This window comes from Drosophila hydei, unplaced genomic scaffold (genome assembly GCF_003285905.1).
Source record: "Drosophila hydei strain 15085-1641.00,03,60 unplaced genomic scaffold, DhydRS2 tig00008145-arrow-arrow-pilon, whole genome shotgun sequence".
Lineage (NCBI taxonomy): Eukaryota > Metazoa > Arthropoda > Insecta > Diptera > Drosophilidae > Drosophila > Drosophila hydei.
Genome location: NW_022045850.1, coordinates 563,240 through 586,743, shown reverse-complemented (window position 1 = coordinate 586,743; position 23,504 = coordinate 563,240). Strand labels below are relative to the sequence as shown.

Here is a 23,504-nt window from a genome sequence, read left to right as displayed (position 1 = left end):
ATGAAGAATTTAGCCGTGAGCCACGCAGAAACTTCTCTATTGTAGGCACGACTTGCCGGCTGTGGCTAGATGTGGCGGGAAAATACAGAAAAGCTAGAAACAAAGCTAACAAACTTCCAGCTCAAGACCATTTACATAGTTCAAGTACAAATGAGTTACTCGAAAGTGAACGCCAGTGAAATATCTCAGGCTCGACTAGACGATATAGTACCCAAGGCCTAATACCACATAGCCGTAGCTATTGGAAAGATTCCAGATAAGGTCTAGGGATTACCTGAAGATTTGATACCTCTTAATCAGAGGCTGAAACACAAGGAAGAAATGGACAGATCAAACACATATTCAAAGACTCAAATAACTATGGTCTAGCTAGGACCTTACATGTAGAGAGAGAGCTCTCTCTCTGTCTATCTATCTCTCTTTCTCCCTCTCTCTCTCTCTCTCTCTCTCTGGCTTTGCCTTTCTTAGATCACATTTTAACCACGTAATACATTCAGTTTTTGAAAATAAAAGTGGGAAAAAAGAAGCGTTTTTCACACGACTAGCGTTGAATAATGGCGACACTGAAGATGACGACGACCTAGCGCAACACCAGATATACATACAGACACATATATAATGTACATATATATAAACTTCACTAAGAAACGGGAAAAACAAGCTCAAGGTCACTAGCGTGGGTAAATTTTGCAGAAAGCTCGTCGTTATGTTAATGCAGATACATCTACAACACACACACGCACACACGCACACGCACACACACACATGCACACATACACTGGTAAATGAATGTTTGCATACACCTTTTAAGAACTGTGCAGCAGGAGGAAATCAGAAGAAGGAGAACTGACTCCATTTTGGGGTACTACAAATAGCATAGCAAAACTTTCGGCCTGGACTGAAGCTCAACCAGTCGGGCATCCTACTTCTTTATATGTTTGTATACGGCATATATTGAGTATATGAACTATATAGTAAAGAGAAATACAAAAACATGGCACATATCTCCAGATGATTGACTTGAGAAGGTGTATGTATAATATTGTCGTACACTGTATCTAGTCCAGTAGAAAACTTGCGTTTGGTCTTAAGCAGTATTTCAATCAAAATGTCTATAACTCATTTAATGACAATTTTAGGTAGCGACTGTACCCATATATGTTTACGTTTAAGTTTACATAGATCTGTTCGCGTCGGAAGGAACCTACCGAAAATTCTGCGCAAACAACTCAATAATTTATTTTCATAGATTAAACTTTTATTATTTGGTTTTTGTTAAGTAGTTTCACCAAAAACACATCGGGAAACACACAGCTCACTCACTGTTTTTTTAATTTTCATTGAAGTTCGTTTTCTTATCCAACATTATTCACTGATCAGTGGATAAATTTACTCATATATTTAGATATACATATTATTCACATTATTCTAAACGATAAAGTATTGATAGTAGTAGAAGAAGAAGCAGAAAGAGTTGCGTTTATTTCACTTGCTATTGGCAACCAGCGATCGCGCCTTGTACCTGCCAGGTGGATCGGTAGACCGAGCTCAAAGAGTTCTTAGGCGAAACTGTTTGGCTGTTGAATGTGAATGTGAATGGTCGGCGGAAGCAAGTCGAAGCCGCGCTCTTCACTAGCTTCTCTCGCTCTGTACATACTTGCATACATAACATACATACTTACGCAGGCATGTGTGTGTGCGCCATTCGCTATTGTATGTGTGCCAAAAAGCAGCTTGTTGAGCGAGAACTGCTTCGCATTGTGTGCATGTAGTGCATGCTGGTGCGCTAATGTTAGTGCATATGCATGTGTATGTAGATGTGTGAGCGTCTGTGTTTGCTTGTGTGTTTTCTGAGCTGCTCGCTCAAAACCAGGCTTGAGCACAAGCAACGACGACTCGCGGGCCTTTACGGTTGGTCGGCTTCGTTTTCACTCAAACAGGCCTGCGACTAATCGGGAACGTTTGCCGTTGCTTTACCTGCTGCGCGAGTGATTTTGGCGTTGTTGCTGTTGTTATTTTGTTTATTATTTTATTGTGCTTACACGATCAACAGAGAGGTGCGATTTTCAAAGTGGTACATATATATGCATGTGTGTGTGTGTGTGTGTGTCGGCGTGTTGTTGTGGGGGCTTAGAGAAATGCGCGTGGCCATATTAGAAGGCAAGTTATTATGTATGTACGTACATACATATTGGTATGTATGAGCAAGTGTACATATGTATATCACGTCAACCCTGTCACATACTCAAATACGCTTTGTACACTCTAGATATACACACACAAGCGAACATATGTACCCAGTACATATGGATATGTACATAAAGGTATGTATGTGTAATTGCTTACATACGCATATTTACATACATATGTATACGAATATTTATATATGTATGTACATTCAGAGCGATATATGCAGCTGATGAAAGCTGGGCTGTGTTGATTTCACCTCCTACATATGTACATATTTATAAATACCGATACGCGCACATGTATATAAGTATGCACATACATATATGTATGTATGTATCAGAACTCTATGACTTATTCTTGGCTTTAAGCAGCGTAGCAGCAGCAGCAGCTTAAAAAAAACTAAGGAAGGAATGTTTTTCCCCTTTTTTAGAGATCCAACCACCGACTATTATTTTGACAGCCTTCCAAATGTTAATGAAAGCAAATTACCTTCATTTGAGTGCTTACATATATACTAGGCTTCTAAATACCTACGATATGAATTTGAGAGTATGTGGGCAAGTTCCTATTTCAGCTCTTGATCTAAATTACTATAAAAAGGAACATAACTAAATATAGTAAACAGTGGTCTAATTGCAAGTGAAGTTCCAATATATTTGAATTTTTTTAGGATTGCTTGATAAGTCGACTAGAGTACAGTAAACATAAACTGTAAATATTACTTGATCTCTTTGTATTTACTATGTACATACTTAGAAATATAAGTATGTATAGACCCGACCCACAAGACACACAAAGCTTACTCGAATGCCAAATACCCTACACATTCATAATATATTTATTTCGCCTGCCTTCTGGCAATATAAGTATGCTCTCAATTATATACGTGTGTATGTACGCAGTCAGCCACACATACATACATGACACTCCTCACACATAAACACACAGACACAGCATAGCTGTCTCGAACGAAATGTGCTGTGATATATCCGCTCTCTTCACACGCATTGAGCAGGTGCTGGCTGGCTAGCTAGCTATCAAAGATTGACAAGACGGCGCGTGCCAAGCAAACGGCGACTACCGTTGCACAAACCACAGCCGAAGGGGGAGAGCGAGACAGAGAGTGAGAGAGAGCGTGCGCGCGAGCGACTAAAAGAGCTAGAGATTGATCACTGAACCATCTCCTATTTCGCTGCACTACAATACGTTCGTTCCACGTAGTCTAACAACTGCCTAGGCCCATTCATCGGAAGTCACATCAGCTATACTCTAATAGACTTATACATATGTTTATTGAACCACCGATATCAAGAGCATCTCGGGAAGAGCTTTCGCTTCATCCTTTTTGTCAGCTAGTTTTCCTTTTTCTATGCAGCTGAAATAACTTTCGACTGTATGTCTGTGCGCAAAAGTTTTATAAATTCATAAAGTGGGTTGATTGTCCAAGTAGAAGACACAGCTGCTGGCTTAAGACTCAGGGTATATATATTTCGAATGTCTATGGAGTATGTTTGTAAGCACTCAACTACACACACACACACACACACACACACACACAGTGCATGCATATACATCCGTTCGAGTTTGAGTTTGTTTTCCGTGATCTTTCGTTTTACAAGTGAAAACCTCTTTTATGCTACCCAAAGCCCGCGCTTTCTATACAGAACACCTGTTTGATAGATGGAACCGTGACGCCGATCCGAAAAACCACCCCATGCCTTCCCTATTTCGTTACCTTTACCCTCCTTGTTTATTACTTCGTTTTTACCTTTAATACACGATACTAAAGTCTTCAAAAAGAGGGTCTGGGTTCAACGCTCGCCTCAGGAGTACGAAACAACGACAAAAAAAAAAACAAAATAAACGAGAATGTTCAAGTTCCTCAACATTTTTGTTTATTAAATATATATGTATATAGATCCATCAATATAAAAGTGCTCTTCATAGACGCTAAGACAGTCGAATTTACAGTTTCGAATACTAGATCATGAAAAGAAAAAAAATATATATACATATATTTATATAAGGAGTAAAATTCGATTACACATACACAGCCAAGCACATATACATATACATATACATATACATATACATATACATATGTACATATACATATATACATATACATATATACATATATACATATATACATATATACATATATACATATATACATATATACATATATACATATATACATATATACATATATACATATATACATATGTACATATATACATATATACATATACGTATTCGTATATGGTTGTCTACATATGTACATATGTACTTTATAAATAAATAAATATATATATTTGCTAAGCTTTTCTTGCTTCCTGATTGCATAAATAAAGGACTTGGCCACTTTGGAATGTGTACTCGGGTCTAATATATCTTATAAATAGATCACAGATCGAATAGAACTGTATCAGCACCCACTGTATTGATTGATCAACAACTATTAAATACATATCTATATTCATAATGGATTCGTGTTCGGTTTCTATACTTATCATAGTCGAGGGGAGGATAGCTGCCACACATCGTCATCCGCATTCCGTTACAGTCCAACTGTTGATTACACTCAACGGGACTGGCGAGACAACCGAAAGTTGACTACAGTCGAGGCATTATCAGAGCCAAGCTTTACTCGGGTCAAAGCCTCTCCCATTCGGGCATTAGGAAATAAAACTTCTGCTGCCAAATGACGTAATTTGCCGCACAAATTCTGACCGATTATTAGAAGTCATATTTTAAACTCAATAAACTTATTTATCACACAGCTCTAGCTTCCCGCTCCCGTTGCCACACGGTAACCATGAAGTCCTTCTTTGGCGATGAAAGAATTGATATTATAACCAACTTACCATTTCCATTTGTCTATATATAGATATGCACATGGATAGACCAATATGGATATGTATATGGGTATGTATCAGAGTACAGTTAGATAGTCTATGCTATATAGATTATTATGTATAGATTCATCGATCTACAGTATCTACTAACAGCTGTCTCTAGTTGGTCAAAACGGAACATTTTATTGGTTGTAGAAATTAGTTGAAGTAGAAGATACCCCGTTTGGTAGGTAATTCAAGGATCTCTTATAGGTGCACATAATTTTACTTTAATTTTGGGATATGGAACAAATATATATTAAATCGAAGTTATAAATCGTTAGCTTAGTTAATCAGAGAAATATCATCCACACACATAAATATAACATACCTAGTGCGTATGCATTACATACCCATTTTCTTCTTTATATAAAACATACGTGTGCATAAGCATGTGTGCATGTGTAGGGTATGTTACTACGCATGCATATATATATATATATATATATATACATATATATCTATATGTGCATATATATATATATATGCATATACAGAGCTACTTACGGCATATTAGTATGTGTGTGTGTTGATCGTACAACCATTTTATTATGTGTGTGTGTGATTGTGTGTGCTGGCATGTTTGTGCAAGCAACTCAGTGTGCGTGTATGTGTGTGTGCGCTTGTAGAGTCATCTATACCGCTTGCTCTTTATTTAAACAATCAGTATTCATATGTTTTCGGTATGAAATTCGGTATTTCAATCGTGGCTCGTGGCTTTTCACGGTCTGCAAGTCAACCGAGACTGCTTTTCTGCTGCTTTTTTATTTTTATTTTTATTTTTGTGTTTTTTTGACGTTTCTTTTGGTCTTTGACTGTTGCCTTTTCTGTTAATGTTGATTTTTGCTTTTGCCTGACGGTGCTATAGTTGTGCTCTATTGTTGTTGCTGCTGCTGCTGTTATCTTCGTCATTGTTACATGCATGTATGTATATTTGTTTATGCATGTACATATATAATTATGTACGTACATACATATGTGTGCGCTGCTCTGGAGTAAGGTATTTCAGTTCACGGATGCAATATGTAACCCAAACCAAATTAGCTTAAAAAGACATAAAATATATATTGGAAAATGTTTTTATTATATATTTAAATTTACCATCCATCGTATATTAAATATAAAGTTCAAAGCTAAAAATAAATAAGAAGTTTTCTAAAATAAATAAATAAACACAAATTTATGAAAATACTGATATTAATATGGAAATTACATTTAATAATTATTATAATAAATTTTTTTATTTATTACTCTATTTAAAACTTTTAATAGGATATGAACACTTCGGCAGCATGCATCATGTAAATATACTATATGATCGGCCACACATCCTTCTGCAAGTTAACGAAACCAACAAGTCCTGTTTGCTTATGTATATATATTTGTATATACATATACATACACATGTGTGTGTGTTTATAATCATGTTTTCATATACATAGTCTACGAAAATCTAAATAATTTTGAACTTACTTTATTTTTATAAAACATTTATTTTACAATTTACAATTTTGAAACACAAACATATATTTATATATTTAAATTGTTTGCTCGTATGCATTTTATGATCATATATGTATACATACATACATACATACATATATGTATAAAGTACTTATGCTTATAGGAAATAAGGCAGCGAAGCGTAATTCCTACAGCCACAAATACAATAAAAACAGAGTAAAAGTGCTCTGTCGGTAGTGCCTGACTGGAAGATACCCTGAACCCTGCACAGAGCGGCCGATTCAGTCATTCCACTCTAAGTGCACATATAACAAGCAATACATGCGCACAAACATACAAACGCACACAGCCAAACACACATGCATGCATAGCGTTTTAGGCAGCGACAGGGCGTAAACTTTGTGGCTTAGATCACTGCGGTCATACAATATGTTGGCTAGCTTATTAACTTGATCCGGAAAATATTAAGAAGTCCTCTTTCTGCCTGGGCCAAATATTATATCGTTGGGTATTCGTCTAACGTACGGGCATAAGAGTTCTCCTGAGTAATTCAAATTGCCTAAGTCTATTTATAGCTTAAAATATATATTTAAGCGCTCACAATGGAAAGTTACGGATAGTCAATCGAATACTTTTTAATACTGCGCAACTATCGACTTGCGCTTTATTGAGTCAACTTAAAACTAAAATATCGATAAGCCTCCCAACATAACAGCTGACAGAATAGGCACGACTGTCATCGCTAGAAAGAAGCAAATCAGCTGTTCATAATTCAAAAACGTTTGAGACATTCGAATTAATTTTTATCATATTGCGAACGTTTTGATTGTAGGCAGTAAGTTCAAAGAAAGCAAACAAAAAAACTTGAAACGTTACCGTTATGCAGTTTCAAATAAAAATATGCATATAAAATACTCATAGCATTAAATTGCGTACGTATGTCGTACCATAGGCTGGCTAATTATATAGCAACGAGCCGTGGTTCATATTCTACCAACAAGCAGCTGATACGTAAGCAAATTATTTGGTTTTCCGTTAAGCTCATGTATAAAAATGAGGGACCAGGTTTTTGTGAATATATAGCTTTGTAGCGTTGAGCTTAAGTCCATATGCGATAACTATCAGCTGATTGTCATAAATTTTGTTTAGCGCTATGCACAGTGAGCTCTAGTTAAAGAAACTACAATTCTAATGACTTGTTGCCCTCCTGATGTGTATTTTATATGAATAATATTATATTATGAATTTATGAAATTTTAACAGATTTAATTTTATACATATATTCTTGAACAACTTTAAAATTGAAATTCATTCCGTACCCGAACTATATATTAAAATTAAATAAATGAGTTAGCAATGTGTAATTCATGCATGCATCATGTCACAAAGAAGTGTCTACTGTATCAGCTGATGAAAACCCGATTTCCATTCTGTTTCACTTGCGTGTTACTAGTTTTCGGTTTTCAATTTTCATTTCGTCCGTTAACACCGAGCGGAATAAACGTTATTTTTGTCAATGCAAGGACGGTTGACGATGAAACAAAAATAATAAAAGTTAAAGTTAAAGTTAAAGTTACATTAAATGAAGTGAATCAAGCAAGAAAAGTTTAGCAAATATATCTATATATCTATATATATATATATATATATATATATATATATTTATGTATATATAACTATATATATTTATTTGATGAGTTCAATCAAGGTCGTGCCAAAGTTCATATAACAAATATATATGTTTAATATCCAATATTTGATTAACGTTACAAAAATATGTATTATTTGATTAAATTAGGAAATTTAAAATCAATTTAACTTCCATTTATTTTAAATTTAATATATATAAAAAATTAAAAGATAAGGAAATAAAACCATATCAAATGGAGAAAATACACAAGAATGGATAGATGAATGTATGTTTAGATGTGTGCACATTTGCTAACACTAAAGTACACACATACATATGTATAATATATATATATATATATATATATATATATATATATATATATACATATAAAATCAATTTATATATATATATATATATATATATGTGTGTGTCTGAATGTAAGTTTGGTGAATTTTTGCAATTTTTGGCTGGCAATCGAATTTCACTCCATCTCCAAAAAATGTGCTCCAGACGGAGTGTCTCCAATACTTTAGTACTGCATATGTGTATTCATGTGTATGTGTGAGTGAGTGAGAGTGTGTAGCGAAATAAATTCATACATATACGTTCGTGTGCGTGTGTGTGTGTGTGTCTACATATGTGCATATGTAGATTTACTTGTAAACAAACTACGTGCACGTTTTCGACTATGATGGATAGTGTTAGTGTTAAAGGAGCTTATTAATAAATAGTTGATATTTAAAGCAAATTCCAACTACTTAATCCTAGCAACAAGTTAGGCTTAGCACTTGGACTTGTGAACCAATAAAAGCCTTATTAATACAAGCGTAACAAATGTTTACATATATTGAGCACAAACTAAATATACTTAAACTACACATATAATAATAGAGATTTAAACAAAACAAAAAATAATCTGCGCCAAGTGTGATAAATACCAACGGCAATCTATGGTAAGGCAATTGAGTATCTTAAAAAAAAGAAGAAAATAGATTGTGTCATCGTAGCTTAAAGCTAAGAAACTCTCCAATTTAGTTGACTGTGGCAGTAGTTGTGTCCTGCTTGCACCCCTTCCACACAGCGCATAGCACACAGCACACAGCCACAGCACATAGCCCTCAGCTGCCATTTATATTAGTGCTGTTGGCGTCGTCTCGTCGCATCCTTTTGTCAGTCAGTCGTTACAAATGGTTTGTAGTATATTTGGACTTGTGAACACATATTATATGTTAGTGTTCCGGGGAAAACATTGAATAGAAATACTAAAATATACGTACACTTTCGCATGCATCAGTTTTGCCTCAGCTTTGTTTTATATACATTTGCTAAAAGTTTAAAGTCTATTATTACTACTGATGGGGCCATCTAAAATAAATCAGCTCAATACTAAAATTTGTGTGAGGCAGGTCATATTCGTTCGATTCCTTGTGCCTTTTGCGGTGTCTACGAGCATTGGTATCTCATCGGACAGCATGGCCTCTTCTCTTTCTCTGCCTCCTCTCAACCTTTTTCAAGGTAAGCAATGCACACACACTTGCAATTATATTTGTTCGCATACGTATATTGTGATCAAGAGATATTGCCTATCCGCGATATGGTTTAAGTTCTCTCTCAAATATGTATACTACGTATGTATAGGCAATATATTTATTTCTTTATTTTGTTGCAGCTTATTGTCTTAGACTCTATAGCGCATTTAGCTCTAAACCTTAACTAATGGGAGGGCAGATATGCCAATTATTCTGCACTTGTAGCTACTATCTTAATTAGTTCTAATATTGTCTAGAGGATGCAATCTCTTCAGTCTTCGCCTATTGTTGTTTATAGCCAGGTTGCTTGCGAGATGGTTAGGATGCGCTGCAAGTCTGTCCGCGTATCTTGAACTGTGTCGCCCAATGAGTTCAGCAACTGTGGGAATTGCTAAATCCCTATGTAAGACTGAGTTTCTTACAAACCAGCTGGCTCCAGTCCATCTGCGTAGTGCTTTATTCTGCAGGGTCTGAATTTTGTTCCTTGTAGTCTTCGCCGAGGAGCCCCATAGAGAGATACCATATACGAAGGTTGGGACAACTATTGCCTTGTAGATGGCGGCCTTGCTGCTGTAAGACAACTTGCTTGAAGCTCTCAGCATCCAGTCGAGGGTTTTTAGCTTGCTTTTGCATTTTGAGGTTACTTGACTTATGTGCGCTTTAAAAGTCAGCCTTCTGTCAAGAGTGATACCAAGGTACTTTACTTTTGAGGCTTTGGGAATAGTGGGCCCCAATGCAACGCTTGGGCAATCTCCTCTTCTAGTGGCGAAGGTAGTATGTACAGACTTTTGTGCATTAATGGTGATACACCACCGTTTTGCCCAGCGTCCGAAAGAGTCCAGATATTTTTGTAGTGAGTCTGAAGCTTCTTGCGCAGATACGTGACGTGATAAGATGGCGGTGTCATCTGCATAGGTCGCTATGAGTACTGCATCTGTACTTCCTATATTTGGCTCGGGAGTTGGCATATCTCCTGTGAATAAAGTATAAAGTGTTGGGCCTAGAACACTACCCTGTGGTACTCCAGCCATAATTGGTCTAGTCAAGGATACTGTTTGCCCCCTTGACACTTGGAAGGTTCTTCCAATAAGGTATGAGGATAGCAACGCGAAAAATGGGGCTGGAAGGGTGGTCCTCACTTTCTGCAGCAGTCCCAGGTGCCAAACTCGATCAAACGCCTGTTTGATGTCTAAAAAGACGGCAGAGCAGTACATCTTTTCTTCAAAGGCTCCAAGGATATGGTGCACAACTCTGTGAACCTGTTCCGGTGTTCCATGCTGTCTCCTGAAGCCAAACTGATGGTTTGGAATGGCCTCCTGGCGTCCCAGATGTGTCAGTACTCGTTCCAGAAATATTCTTTCGAATATTTTGGAGAGTACTGGCAACAGGCTAATTGGTCTGTACGACTCAATTTCTCCCACGGGTTTGCCAGGCTTAGGAATCATCACAATCACGGCGCGCTTCCAGCAGGCTGGAAAGTGCCGGATGCGGAGCATGGCGTTGTACACCATAGTTATGTAGTCTATGGTGGAGTCAGGCAGTGCTCTAAGGACTCTGCCGTTTATTAGATCATATCCAGGGGATTTTTTTGCCTTCACTCTTCTGATGTGTTCAAGAACCTCTTCTTTTGTACATCCAGTTATCTGGTCTTCAGCTGGGAGGGGCGAGAGAACGATGTCTTCTGTTGCTTCGATTTCTGAGGCCTCTGCGGTAATCACCGGCGTGAATTGGTCTTGAAGGTGGTTTGCAAAAGCCTCAGCTTGAGCTTCGTCTCCAATGTGCCAGGAACCAGAAATGCTCCGAATGGGATGACGTCGTATTGGCTGCCGTTTGAGCTTTCTTGTAAATTTCCATAATTGAAACTCTGCGTCAGTGGGCGATTCAGCTCGTACCAGCGCATCGCTGATACACCTCTTTTGAAGCAGGGCGAGAGCAGCTTTAAGATGCCTCGTGGCTTCGTTGTACATGGATTTGGCATCAGGCGTGCGTAATCTTAACCAGCGTCTCCTGGCCCATCTTTTGTGTATTAGTAGGTGTTGGGCCTCCAAGGTGAGGGGGATGTTGTACGGAGACTGTTGTCTTGTTTGGCAAGATGGTGGGGCGGCTTGGTGCGCAGCTTTGACTATTTCTTCCTGCAGTTTGTTTGCTGCGTAGTCCACGTCTTCAGGAGTGTTAAGTTCCATTTCTATGTGCAAAGAGTAATGGAGCTCGCGCCTAAAGACTCCTAAATCTGATCCTGCTGGCAGTAGTTGTTTCCTAATGGGCAAGGGCTGTGGCTGCGCGTGGATTGTGACTATTAGTGGCAGGTGGTCAGAGGATAGGTCCAAGGATTCTTCAATGGTCAATTGCCGGTCACAGATGCCTTTGTAGACAGCGAAGTCGATTGCCGAGGGCCTGTGTCCATTAATTGGGTAACGGGTGGGGGCTCCAGTCGCCAATATGCTGAATTGTAAGTTTTGAATCGCCTCAAATATGACTTCTCCGCGACGATTCGCACTATTGCTTCCCCAAAATGGGTGCCATCCATTCCAGTCGCCGCCGATGAGGGTCTTATTCAACCTTTGGCCTAGAACCTGTTCCATGTGATGATCACACAGACCAGTGTTTGGCGGAAGATAAATTGACGCAACTTCGATCGCTCCAATAGACGTAGGCAGGGTGATGGCTGAGACCTGCATTGTTGCGTTGCAAATTGGCAGTAAAGGTGTATGCGGTATTGTTGCTCGTATGAGGATTGAGGATCCACCAAAGCAGTTTGCTCCTTCACCATGAGCCTGATAGTGTTCGTATCCGAAAATTTGTGTAGTGGGGCACTCATGAGTTTCTGTTATTAACATTATATCTATGTTTTCTTGTGAGAGAAACGCAGCCAGTTCCTGAGTCTTGTTTCTCAGGCCATTGGCGTTCCAGATACCCACACGTAAAGCCATTATTTGTAGGCAAGCTTGGTTATGATGGCCATTAAACTGTTTAGCATGGTTGCTTGTTGGGATTGTACTTCTCGCATCGCTTTGAGCTCGGCATTAATTGCGTCAAACTGACGTTGTTGTTGCTGAAGCATTTCAGTGAACAAAGTGTCACTTGTGGTATTCTTATTTGACGGTCCACCTCTAGCGGCCTGTGCGTAAGAAACACCACTAATAGGCGTTGCAAAGCTCGTGGCTTGGGTAATGCTCCGGGGCCTTGTAATTTCGGAAGCAGTACTCGGACCCGTAGACGGTGTTTGTGTGGGACTCCTTTTTTGTGCTGGGGATTGCAATTTGCGCAACCGCTTGTATACTTGGCAGCCCTTATAGTTGGCTGGGTGCTGTAACTCACAGTGCACACAAGTTGGTGCCTGGTCCTTTTCGCGGGTGCAGTCTTTGGATGCGTGTTTCCCGGCGCAACGCACACATCTGGGAGCTTTGTGGCAGTAGCGTTGTGTGTGTCCAAATTCTTGACAGCGATGGCATTGTGTCAGGTCGTTGTATCTTCTTGGCAGTTCCACTGTGCAGCGTTGCCTGCAGACAACTCGAATGTCCAAAATTTCTTTGTTGTTGGGGGCCTGAGCCACGTCAACAAAAAATATATTTAGCGGTGTTTTGTCCATACGGCTCAGTGGGTTGTGCACATTTGTAATTGTGTGGCCTTTGGTTTCCAATTCCTTTTTAATTAGTGTTGTATCAGTGCTGGAGTGAAGCCCTTTGAACACGACTCTATATGGTTTGTCCTCCTTAAGCTGGTAGCAGTGGAACTCCAATTCCAGCTTAGTAAAGTGGTCTATAACTCTGCGATAGTCCTCACTGCATTGGGTTAATACACCTATGTTATTCTTCTTTGGCTTAATTACGTATGATTTAGCATCAATTACTTTATCTATTATCTGTTGAAGTAGGGCCACAGACTTGATGTTTGGACACCATATGGGGGGCGGACGAGGTTTCGGAGTAGTTTGCTGGTCGGTCAATACTGGGGCTTCTGGAGCTACAGGTGATTCGCTGTAGTCTTCATCTTCTTCTACGAGCAGTGAAAATCGATTTTCTGATATTAATGCTGCATTGCTGGTGCTTGGTTCGTCGAAGATGAGCCTTTTCTTGATGGTTTTTGGTGAATTTGGCTGTTTACGTTTCGTGTTTTTGTTGTTAGTGATGCCTTGCACGGAGGCGATATCTATTTTTGAGTTTATTGGCATGATGGAGGCTTGCCTATTTGCCATCACAACGTTAAGCTGGGCTTGCATTTCTGCATTTACCTTTACAGCTGTAGCGAGGTTATTGACATTAGATGTCATCGCGGATTGTGCTTTTGAGTGCAGGCGCACTCGCGCCAAGCGACGAAATTTCGTAAATTGCAATTAAAGCAATTGAGTTACGCGGAAGCAAGCGATAAGAAAACGCTGCGTGTGCGGTTTTTGTTGCTGTTGCGTTGAAGAATGCACCGCAAAGTTCTATTTTTAGAACTCTGCAGCAGTAGAGCTTAAGCGAAGGCTGTTCGAATTCACGTCTTTACAGGTCGAACGACTGATCGCGATTGATAGGCAATATATATTACTGCCGCACGTTAGTTTAGTGCGATAAAAGAAAATATCCTCTCTCTCCCTTTGTGATCAAGGGATATTTTCTCTCCGCTATATGGTCCCACTATTGAGCGTTTTGTTTTCTTTAACACATGTATAGGCAATTGTGCTTGTGTATGTATATTACTGCGACATATTAGCTTAGTGTGATAAAAGGAAATATCCTCTCTCTCCCATTTTCTGCATATACATTTGCAATTATACTTGTGTGCATACGCATACTTTGATCAAGGGAAATAGCCTCTCTCTGCTGTGGTCCCACTATTTAACATTTTTTATTTACTTTCAAAACATAAGCTTAGTGTAATGAAGAGAAATATCCTCTCACTCTCTATACATGAGCCCACTATTTACATTTGAATTTATTTAACTGTTCTCTTTAATGCATATGTATATATACATATGTATGAATGAATACATGTAATTCTCAAACAAAATTTTAATTACTTTTGTCAAGTGTATCAAATGGGCTTAAAAACAACCTTCGAGGAAGGCAATATACACACAGATATATATTTTGCTCATTTCCCTTGATATGGTCCCACTGTTCAACTATTCTTGGTTAATTCCAAGTTCTCTCTTAAAATTATGTACTACACTCGTATTGGCAATTATGTTATATATATATATATATATATATATTGCTGCCACACATTAGCTACGATGAAGGGAAATATCCTCTGTCTCTCTCTATCTATGATCCCACTATTTTAATTGTGTGTTGTATACTTTCAACTGTTGTCTTGAATGCATATGTATGAATACGTGTAAGTATGTCTGTATGTAAGTATGTGTGTATGCATTAAGTGCAATGCAAGGATATACAAAATTAATTAAGTATTTTGCCATGATTATTTTTGAGAAGGGTGTCTCCCGTCGGGTTACTGATATTTCTTAGACTTTTTTGTAAATCATATTCATGTGCGAATTGCTTGGTGCACTTAGTTGGGACATGCTCATCTACGTACATGTTTAGAATTGATTAGTTGTACTTTATAGTAATAATAGTATTTTGTTTCTTCATTATAGACAGGAAATGTTGACAAACATTGGAGAATGTAGATTACTGAATAAGTAGTATGCGCAACATATTAAAGGCAACGGCAACAAGACCACAACGATAAAATTATGAAGTAGCTGCTGCTTAAGCAGAGTCTGATAATGATGTTCGAAATCGTTGAGCAGGAAATGGCTGTATCGGAGCCAACAGGCACACCAAAGGACATCAAATGCATCTATAATTGCTCCTGCTTTTGCTGTCGACAAGGATGCTGCATGGTTGTATGCTATTGTTGCACCTGCACGAGCTTCAACAACAGCAGAAACAGCAACAGCAATAAAATCAGTAGAGACATCAGCATTAGACCGATAGTTGTTGTCAGAATAGCTTGCCAATCGATAGTTGCCATTCTCACACTGATAACCAGCTACTTAGCATTGGTCAATTTTAGCTATCGAAGCTTTATGTCGAAAGCATCCACCAGGCATGAATCTGGAGGCAACTCAACAGACAATAGCAGCAGCAGCACCACCACCAGCAGCAGCAGCACCACTAGCACCAGCAACAATAATGTTGACAGCAAATTAAAGGAACAATATGGGCACGGTCACGCTTCCTATGATATTACCAATGATCAGCAATTGAAAACGAATAACTTGTGCAAAATGTTTTTTAATAACCGCAAGAGGCAGAGGAGACGACGTCGGCGCCGACGCCGTCGACGACGTCGTCACAATAACAACAATGGCAGCAGACAGATAGGAAATAGCAAGCAGAAACAATATCACGATAGTGATGATACCTGTTTATCGATTGAGGGGTGGACAACAATTGGACAGGACTGCAACAACAACAGCAACAACAAATCAACTAAAGTACACACTGCACGCAGTGCATATCCTCCAATGGATGTGGGCGTATCGACCTTAAAGACAGCTTTCGTTTCGACCTGGCCATCAATGAACTATAGCAGCAGCAAGACCAAGCGCAATCGTGCAAACCTACTTTGGCTACTAATTGGTATATTTTGGCTAGAGGTTAAGCTCATCAACTGCAATGCCATTGCTAGTAGCGGCGGCTACGTCTCCACCCTTGTCACTCAAAAGGGTTGCACTCTCTGCCAGCTCGAGGAGGGGAACTTTTACAGCGACAAGAGTGAGTTCGATAAATTGATGTTTCAACTCTGCCCTTATGAGTGGCTGCGCTCAAGCATCATCACTCGTGCGAGCTATGATCAAGTCGCGCCAGCATTCAAATATGTTAACGATGCCACCAACCATACAATACAATCATATGTAGATAGCGGCGTTAAAAGACTTAGTATTGCTCAATCATAGGACAAGATAAGACATCTAGAAGAATCTTCAGTTCATATGAGCTCGGGGATCCCTGTCTCTCTCTCAAAACATACATGTATATATATATATATATATATATATATATATATATATATATATATATATATATATATATATATATATATATATATATATATATATATATATGAATAATTAGCGTTTTCCAATTGTTATATTAGTATTTACATTTAAAACAGAAACGGGACATCTCAGTACTGTGCTCAGCTAGTTGTGTATACATCTGAACATAATCACACTTGTATGTATATATGTATGTAAACCAAATTGAGCATAGTGGAGTTACTAATGGTGGAGGCTCCTTAGCTTTAATGATGTAACATTTCAGCCACCAATTGGGATTTGCCGCACAAATGTTATTTGCGGGAACCGTTTCTTCTAGATTTCCTACCTATGTATGACTGGCTAGTGAGACTGTGCCGTCACACGGTTAACGGAACTGCCCTTTAATCTTTGTAGTATTGGCTTTCAGTAATCCACACCTTTACTGTGTGTGAACTTATTTATCAAAAGATTCGATATTTAACATATCTAATAACTTAAAATCATATAATGAATAGATTTACTTCTGAAAAAATTTCAAAATAGAACGAACAAGCAGGAATAAAATTGTTATATTCTATGTATTCGATTAGAGCTTAATTCATATTGTGTGTAGGTACACTTTATTTTAACACTATATTTGTACACTTCTCATACAGCTTCTGAAAAAAACACCTTACAATTATCACATTTACACAGATAACCCACACACAGACTACAACAACAACAACAACAACCACAACAACAATAACAATTATGCCTATAAAAAAAGTATTCAGAAAACAAATAACAATATTGTGGTCACTGATCGTGTTCGCTTAGAATCGATAAAACGACAAATTTTAGCAAAACTTGGACTCACCCATAAACCAAATGTATCCCATCCGCTACCCAAACAGTTCATCTGGGAGACAATCTATCGAGCAGACGGCGGACAAATGGTGACAAACGATGTATTTGACAGCAACGCCATCTTAGCAAATCATGTTCGTGATCGCAGTCAGCGAAAGAGAATGCGAACAGGAGCTAACGAGATCAATGAGAATCGTTTGGACAGCTCAAATATGGCATATATAATTGGCACTACAAATAGGAGCAGCAGTAAGAGTAGAAATAAAACTAAGTACCATCATTTGAGATCATACTCCCCTAAATGGCAATCGGAAACGGAAACGGAACTGGAACCGGAACCGGAACCGAAAAGAGAAACAGAAAGGGCCAAGTTTATCCAAAGATCGGATACACAAGCAAGAACAGAGAACAACAGTTCTCGTGGTTGGAATAAGAAAACGAAGCCAAATGCTTATAGTAAATCAACATATCTCATAGATATAAATCGTAGTAGTGATAGTGATAACACCAATAACGATATAAATGATGGCGGCGGCGGCGATCATATATATTTTAACGATTACAGTGTTCAAATACATAACAAAGACCATAAGCATAAGCACAAGCCCACAGCCAATCATAATGCGCGTGTAAAAAAAGAAGAGACCAGAGAATACGATACCATCACTGTGCAGAATCAAGACAATGGATTTGATCGCGAAGACTACTTTGGCAGCACGCAAGAGATAATTACCTTCGCTGAGGAGGGTAAGTATCAATAGATCTATTTATAGATATATTACATAAATATGCTCGGCTAGCTGCTAGACTCAGTGCCGCTGCTCAGTGTGGCTTGCCACAGCCACAGCGGTGCCAACCCTTTAATTCCATCCATGTTTGACTCGCTTTTGTACAATTCCCAAGATATTTGTAGCTTACAGTGCCAAAATGAGTAGAACGGTGATTGTTATTAGAGATGGGTGTATAACTCAATAGTTAATCGAGCAACCGCCAAACTCAAATTTAAATTGAAAAGAATTTTTGGATTTGCCTTACATAATATTTAACCTATATATTTTAATTTAACCTCAACCTAAGCGGTATTCGAATTGATTTTATTTCGCTATCTCAATATTTATTGCCCACTTTCTATAGCTAGATAGGCAAAACAATCCATTCACAACGAAAACATTACAAAAAATTCAATAAGTGCAGCTAGCAGTTTAATCTATGTATAAAACATACATATACCTTAGAAATATCGAGACTTATACTTTCGCAGTAGCTCGTAGTAACCCATTATCGATATAAGTATTCAGCCAGACTAAGGCTTTTACGATTCCTTTTATTCTACATACACAATTTTGCGAATACAAAAAGAAATAAAAAAAAAAAAACAAATAGAATAAACTATACCAGACGTATGCGCTCTTTACAGAGAGTTTGCATTACTAGTAACGCAAGTATACATATGTATGTTTGTGTATATTCATTGAAGCAATGCATGAACATGTTAACGGCAAATAATACGGTAAGCCTAGCAAGTCAATGAAAGAATGAGGCGTAAGAAGCAGAGTCAGCAGCCGCATACACATACACATACGTAGCTACAAATACGTATGTATACATGCGTATGCAGACACCTTGTTGTAAGTACAATACTAGAGCAGCGTATAAGCGGGCTCAAGTATCGCCGCTACAGTCTTCTTGTTCTTGTTGGAGGCAAGTTACATACAAACCACTGTCAGCTCACACACAGAGACACAGACCCACAGTGTGCACGTGTGTGGCCCTCATTGTGTGCGTTGGTTTTTGTCTGGTCGACGGGACTTTCCGACCCCAGACTGCTCACACATACACAAGCATTCGTATGTATGTAGATATATGCGTAGCAGTAATGTGCTATCGTCTGAGTGGTTATTGCAGACTGCTACGGTGAAGTACTTTCACTATTGTTCTTAGGTGTGAAACAAGAGCAACAGACAGGGTAAACAATTAAAAATGCAAAACGATAAAAAAGCGTACATATAACGAGAGTACTCTCTAGTCGGCATTTAATCTTCGTCAGACAATGTTTTTTTTTTTCAAATACACGCTTCACACGTGCCGTGTGGGGTATATTGGTTAATGTTCTTCAATTAGAAATATAGGTATCTCTGTTATAACTGGGTTAGTTGGACACCGATTTAATGGGTGTTTCTCATTTAAATAATATTAATATTAAAACTATAAGTATTAATGTATATACCTATTCGTCCGCTTAGTTCTGTCCGTCGGTCTATATTTAAGACCTAAGACCTAAGCCCAAGCACAAACATTTTAGGGGTGCTTTGATGGACATTTCCGATTTTGGAAATCAACATAAACGTCAAATAACCTCAGTTATCTAATCACCAGGATCATTACACTTGCCTTATATACATACATTTGATTCATTTCATATTTTGTATATCAGAATCTCAAATTGACAAACTTCAATTAAAGGAGTTCGAATTTAATAAGAAATTCAAATTTTATATGAGCATCAATTAGCTGTTGGATTTTGAGTATTTTTAATTCTTGATACCGCCAATCTGCGGTGAACCATGATCAGTCAGGATATTCGCTAGTCGTGCATTCCCGACTAGAGTACTCACTAGCTGTTTCAAATTTTACTTCAATTGCATTTGAACTGCTTTTATAAAGGTGCACAATATCGGCAATATCGCATAGTGGAGTTTGCGGCGCAAAAAGCGGGTTTACCCAATCAGAAGATATCCATTAGAAGTGCGCAAATGCATATACGAATCGAAAGACAGGATTTGAAAGTCGGAACTGTGAATCGCTATGTGCAACAGACAATAAAGACTAAGCGGAAGAGTCACGCCAATGTGCCCAGACAGAGGATTAAGATCTGGGTGTTTCGAATGAGCGAAGGTATAAATATGACTGAAAAGGTGAGATTTAATATATTTTATACCATACACTATACATGTAAAGTAATTGAATTTTTATCATGCACAGGCAATGGATCAGGCATTTCTGTTTCGTGCTCTATTTGAAGTGGATACGGAGCGTTTGGGTTGGCAAAAGTTCGATCTAACCGAAACGATCCGGGAATGGTACAGTGATACGAGCGGGGAAAATCTTCGTCTATTGATCGACTGCACTGGATGTGGCAGTCAGTACTCTCTACAATTGTTTCAACTGTCTGGGCCAAGACTGAAATCGGCATCAGATCGTTACGTAAATCCAAATCGTCCATTTCTCGTCCTTCACACGGAATCGATGAGACCTCGACGCGTGCGCCGGCGTGCGATCGATTGTGGTGGCGCGTTAAGCGGACAATGTTGCAAGGAATCATTTTACGTATCCTTCAAAGCGCTCGGTTGGGATGATTGGATAATTGCGCCTCGCGGATATTTCGCTAACTATTGTAGGGGCGAATGTACTGGACCCTTTCGTACCCCAGATACGTTTCAGACATTTCACGCACATTTCATTGAGGAATACCGCAAAATGGGCTTACTAAATGGAATGCGTCCCTGTTGTGCTCCGATCAAATTCTCGAGCATGTCCTTGATATACTATGGCGATGATGGTATTATCAAACGTGATCTACCCAAAATGGTTGTCGACGAATGTGGATGTCCTTAATTGTGAGTGAGATCAGACCACTTACATTGAAACCTGAACACCCATTACATATAATGGTTATGAAATTGTGTATATTGTTTCTGTCGTAGCCAGAAGACAGCGTGACCAAATATATTCCTATCCGTCCGTCAGTCTGGATGCCTGCATCCGTCTAACCATTGCGAATCTCGCCAACTACAATAGCTAAAGGCAAAAAACATGAAATAAAAACTATGAACTGCTTCATATAACTTTCGAACTGATGTTCCCTCCCTGAACAACCAAATCATGTCTTAGCCAGCATAAAATACAATTTCTTCCTAGATAAAAATAGGCAAAGCTAAAGAAGCCGTTAAAAAATATTAATTTTGTCATAATATTCATATTCACCCTAGCTCTAAGCACAAATGAGAAACCTGATTAAATTACTGAAGCTCTATGATGTTTATATTCGTAGTAGATTACCTGAAAGAAACTTATTATGTTTGCTATAGGAGCTATATATATATCACTAATAGGTTCCAAGATCGAACAGAACTTTTGCTCATTTCGCGAGAACACAACTAAAAGGACTGTAATCGATAATGCTCTACTCAGTGATATCCTGAACCCTGTGTAGATTATACATAGTTGATAACATGCTCACACACACGTACACATTCATATAAGGATGTGAGCTGTTTACATTTGTATTCTGCAAATGCATCCCATGAGCTCACACAGGAAAAACCAAATCAAATAATCGATAATTATCGATAGTAAGCAAATGGATTGAGTTATCGTTACGCTTTACAGGAATATGTATTCAAAAACAGCTCTTCGTCATGGCCAGGAATATGTATACTTTATTGGGTCCACCACGCCTCCTTTTGCCTGTTACCATACACATTTCCAATTTCCAATGTCTGAAGGATAATAAATAATATGTTTACACTAGACTTCACTCTGATTTTCAGCCGAAACGGATGTTAACTGAAACGAAAGAGAAAAAAGCTGGACTGGAATTACTAAGCCAAACTATTTATTTCCGTCCTTTGACATACCTTATTGCATTCCAAACACGGAACTACCAATAGGCTACCAAGTAATTTTGTCGTTCCCTGGGGCTGAGGCATAAGAATAAGAATAAGAATGAGAATGAATTTATGTATTCAGAAAAGGAAACAAAACAAAACAAAACAACAAATTGCTATATATATATAAATTTAATATATATAATTAAAGTTTACAAAAAGTGCCTAAAATATTTAAAAATTGCCTATCTAAATAAAAATAGTATTTAATATTAAGTAATTTAATAACAATAACAATAATTATAACTATAATAATAATTCAATAATTCCAATATACAATAAAAAAGTGTCTTTATGAAGAATATTGCATTAGTATAGAGAGCTGTGCTGTAGCGTAGCCAGAGGAAAAGGAAGAAGAGCAACGCTGAGGGATGTCAGATAGGGTTTCCAATATTCCAGATGCGCTTAGTCTAACTAACGATTTCAATGATCTTTACTATACTTATACGCTGATCAAGAATATATAAAAAGTTTATAAATTAAATTCAAAAATTTGAACTTCGATAGGAAAATTTTTATTTTGGATTTCTTAGCTTCACTTATTTCTCAGATCAAATCTAAAATTAACATGAGCTAGTTCCATTTTCTTTAATTACACTTGTATTATATCAAATTTTATACACATATAATGAATTATTATTATGATAGGAATAAATGAAATTTGTTTAATTTTCTATTTTATATATATTTAATTATTTATTTAACAAATTAAGAAAAATGATCTCAATAATTTCAAATTTTTGAAATATTTAGTATTAGTATTAAGTTCAAATAGTATTTTCCGTTTTCTCTATTAATTATATAAATTGAATATAAATATTTTGAAATTCTCAAATTTTCTTTATATATTTGTATAGATTTTTTTTTAATATTTTTCAATTTTGTACATTTTTAAAATTACATAAAGCAAGTCAATTTTTCAATTCACAATTATATGTTATATAAATATAGATAACGTAATATATATGTACATATAATATGAAAAATAAATTTTATAAAATAATTAAATAAATATATATTTTTATATATGTAATTAAAGGAAATGGAAAAAATTATAAATTCTCAAAATTCATTACAATTAATTTTTCTTTTGATTTGAATTCAATTTATATATAAAAGTAATTTAAATAAGATTTCTTTCAAATTAAATAAATCTAAATTTTATTATATTTTTTATATCGTATAAAATTGTCTTTATTTTATTATCTATAAAACTTATAACATTTTATAATTTTCTGTGAAAACTGAATTATATTAAATTCTGGATACTTTATTTTTCTGAATATATATACAGCAAAT

General features: G+C 37.3%; 1 protein-coding gene across 5 annotated transcripts; it reads left to right on the top strand.

The window, feature by feature from the left end:
• Nucleotides 1-8,236: 8,236 nt before the first annotated feature.
• Nucleotides 8,237-22,309, top strand: LOC111597864 (inhibin beta chain). 5 transcript variants are annotated; one of them, XM_030225857.1, is made up of 6 exons: nt 8,237-8,259; nt 15,298-16,423; nt 17,386-18,285; nt 20,203-20,453; nt 20,521-21,155; nt 22,089-22,309. In XM_030225857.1, the coding sequence occupies exons 2-5, from the start codon at nt 15,430-15,432 to the stop codon at nt 21,151-21,153; spliced, it is 2,778 nt and encodes a 925-aa protein (XP_030081717.1). In that variant the 5' UTR covers nt 8,237-8,259; nt 15,298-15,429; the 3' UTR covers nt 21,154-21,155; nt 22,089-22,309. The 5 variants fall into 5 exon arrangements, with proteins under 5 accessions (XP_030081717.1, XP_030081718.1, XP_030081719.1 ...); XM_030225858.1 differs by having other exon boundaries at nt 22,070-22,309; XM_030225859.1 differs by lacking the exon at nt 22,089-22,309 and adding an exon at nt 21,928-22,051.
• Nucleotides 22,310-23,504: the final 1,195 nt, after the last annotated feature.

Bases quoted from the DNA above. Each gene is read 5' to 3' on its own strand.
- LOC111597864 (XM_030225857.1), top strand. From the start codon at position 15,430: ATGATGTTCGAAATCGTTGAGCAGGAAATGGCTGTATCGGAGCCAACA. The intron at 16,424-17,385 runs GTGAGTTCGATA...ACATTTACACAG, and splicing joins GAACTTTTACAGCGACAAGA to ATAACCCACACACAGACTAC. The intron at 20,454-20,520 runs GTGAGATTTAAT...TATCATGCACAG, and splicing joins GTATAAATATGACTGAAAAG to GCAATGGATCAGGCATTTCT.